Source organism: Cyprinodon variegatus, unplaced genomic scaffold (genome assembly GCF_000732505.1).
Source record: "Cyprinodon variegatus isolate N-32 unplaced genomic scaffold, C_variegatus-1.0 Scaffold436, whole genome shotgun sequence".
Lineage (NCBI taxonomy): Eukaryota > Metazoa > Chordata > Actinopteri > Cyprinodontiformes > Cyprinodontidae > Cyprinodon > Cyprinodon variegatus.
Genome location: NW_015150889.1, coordinates 348,027 through 351,000, shown reverse-complemented (window position 1 = coordinate 351,000; position 2,974 = coordinate 348,027). Strand labels below are relative to the sequence as shown.

Genomic DNA, 2,974 nt, shown 5'->3' with positions numbered 1-2,974 from the left:
AAGTACTCCAGAGTGTTGTTCAGCATGGGGGTGAGTAGAAAATGAAGGCTAATCATGTTTTGGGTGTACTATTCCTTTAATGCTAACTTTGTTACTCTATGAAACTGTCAGAATTCACTAATTGACCAAGGAACAATGGACAACTACGACGAAAGGTTAAAATCGAGGAGGTTCGGAAGTAAAACCACATGTACAATGCCTCAGACAAATTATATATCCTCTTCAATGTCTAGCAACTTTAGATCAATCTCTGTGATATCTTGCAGATGCGCCACTGTTGTTTTGGAAGATAAACACTCCCGCCGGTGCCGCCGAAGTCCTCGTGACCATCTGCCAAAGTTCTCACGAGTTTTCGAATAGGCTCCCCATTGTGCTTTGGTGGGAAACTGCTGTGCGTCCCTAGAAATTCCAGACCGACGGTGCAGAAGCATACAAGCAAAACTGGTTCGCGACCAGACGCAAGCGAAATCTGATGTGGTTGCAGAAGTGAAATCTGCCCTTAAGACGCTTCTTCACTGGGTTCATCCACCGTTCTCTTTGTTTACGCTTCTGACCGAATGGGTGGAGTCACATGATTATACACCTGCAGCAGGGTCTTAAAGGGGAAGGATATACCAGCCACCAGTACACACAGGCTAAACAACAAAATAAATTTCATTTATTTTACCGACATGGGAAAACTGTTGCCGGTTATCATAGTGAATGTCTGGAACTGTATGTATTCGGTTTATCACCCTGGCCTATTTTGAAACACAACAAAAAGGCTTCCAATAAAATAAGTTTTTGACATTTTTGTTTTGATTTGTTCACAGTTTTATTCTTGGTAGGAGTGTCATCACTCATTACTCCAGAGAAATGAAATTTTTATGAAAAATGTCTGAAAAAAATAGATGAATTGCATAAGTGAAATTGTTCTGTCCCGGATAGATGACAACCTACAACTGCAAAACAAAACTATCGGTATTGTCACCAATAGAGTAGAGAAACAAAATTGAGTTTGGCACTTTAACAAGAACCCTCCTAAATACAAAATAATGGCCAAAAATTTGCGAGAGCTGATAAACATGCCTGTATTCCAAGCTATTTATAAAACTGTTTCTAAATATGATAAGAAATAAAGACATTAGAAAATGTTAGATAAATCCACAGGCTCCTCTCCTTTGAGGGATATTTCTGTAGAATCACTTGGCCTAATATGATTTGTCCAATATCCAGAATTGTTAAATTATGACATTCAAGTATTTTATACAGTGGAATAAAATTAGGAAAATATCAACACAAATCTTGAAGAGATAAATTTGCATTTGAATAAAAGAAAGTACAAACATCAGAGAATATTAACAACAGTGCACATGAATAAATGTTAAGATTAGATATCTTACCGTTCACACAGATCTCGTAGGGTGAACACAGCTCATTCTCAAACAGGCAACCTGTGAGCAGAGAATCAGAATACAAATAAGTTCATCTGTCAGAAGTAGATTTTTCCCAAAGCTGCAAAATGTGATTGATGCAGCATCACATATTGTTGGTGGCAGCATGAAGAAAATCTGTAAACGATGATGCAAAAGAAAAAAAAAAAGAAAAAACAAGTACTTGTCACATTTAGACATATAGGTCTAATAAAAAAGCAAGTTGCTTTCAGGCACAGCTAGTGAACTAAACCAACTCGTCAGTTCTTCTATAAAGGAATCCCTTATCTAAAGTTTCTAACCCAATTTTAGGTTCTTTTATTTTTTATTTTCTTTATTTTCAGACAGCAATATGAGAGCTAATGACTTACCAAGACATCAGCTCTGTTTTCAGCTGCAGCTCTTTATTGCTACATTTGTCAGCTGTGAGCAGTAAATGCTTGCAGTTATCCTAAATTAACTCTGGGGTGAGCAAGAACAGGATGATACATCAAGCCAACTCCTTCAGAGCTCTCTGGGGAGAGGAGGAGAGTCGGCCATATTTCATCCCAGTCCGTTTACAGGAGAGTTGGCAGAACGCAGAACACAATTACTGAGGTTTAATCTGCTCCTATCAAACAAACAGAAATCCCTCTGAATCTGTAGTTATTTCTGGAATATCTCTGACACACACAATGCTGACTGTTTTTCTAGTAAAAGGATTTGCAGTAGGTTATTTATATGAATATGCAGTAATTGGAAAGAATATCAATATACATAGTTGGAGTTAAGCATGACAATGTTGCTGTTCTTATAAGACAGGTTTGGCAAAGTATTTTGGGAACACAAGGAGCTGAACTCAAACAGAATATAAAAAGTAAGAAACGGTTGTTCTGTTTATGTTTTATGATTCCATTATTTTCTACATTAAAGCAAAAACAATGAAAACATTGTTTTCACAGGTTTTTTTGTTTTTGTTTTTTTTTTTACAAATAAAGATCTAAAAAAAATGGATAACACACTGCATAACTCAACAGACCTCTTCATACCAATACTCTTAGATCTAAATCAGCCAGTCCTCTGCAAGTGTACTAATCAGTAAAGTCTGTCTGTGTGTATGTTCCATCAGTAAACAATGTCCAATGTTTTAAAAATAAGTCCTCTGAGAGGACAGCATTCAATTGAAAACCTAACAAGGCAAAGTATATATATACCGGTATACATACATATACACACACAAAAGAAAACCATTGTTGACCATCATAAAAAAAAAAAAAAAACGTAGCCGAATGACAGCCTTCTCCCCTGCGATTCTGAGGCAGATCCCCTCCAACTTCCAGCCACTGGCCTTCTCCTTGGTGTACATACGGTATTTTTTATTCTGACTCCACCCTTTCACTGAATAACAGGCTCTGACCAGGTGATGATGCTTCTCTTTAGATCTTAATGCCACAAGTCATGATAGAAAGAATATTTTAGTACAAAAATTGATGTTTAAAAAGGAATTGTAAAGGAGCAGCCAAGGGCCTATCAAGGAAAGTGGGGAAATTTTGAATGGCTACTTCTGTACATGGGAAACAGTA

General features: G+C 37.0%; 1 protein-coding gene across 1 annotated transcript in view; it reads right to left on the bottom strand.

The window, feature by feature from the left end:
- LOC107093633 (receptor-type tyrosine-protein phosphatase N2-like) overlaps positions 1 to 2,974 on the bottom strand; it is a 281,824-nt gene that overhangs the window by 254,225 nt on the left and 24,625 nt on the right. Inside the window, exon 2 of the mRNA XM_015388814.1 lies at positions 1,383 to 1,433. Coding sequence (XP_015244300.1) covers positions 1,383 to 1,433 — 51 coding nt within the window. The remainder of the gene's footprint in view (positions 1 to 1,382; positions 1,434 to 2,974) is intronic.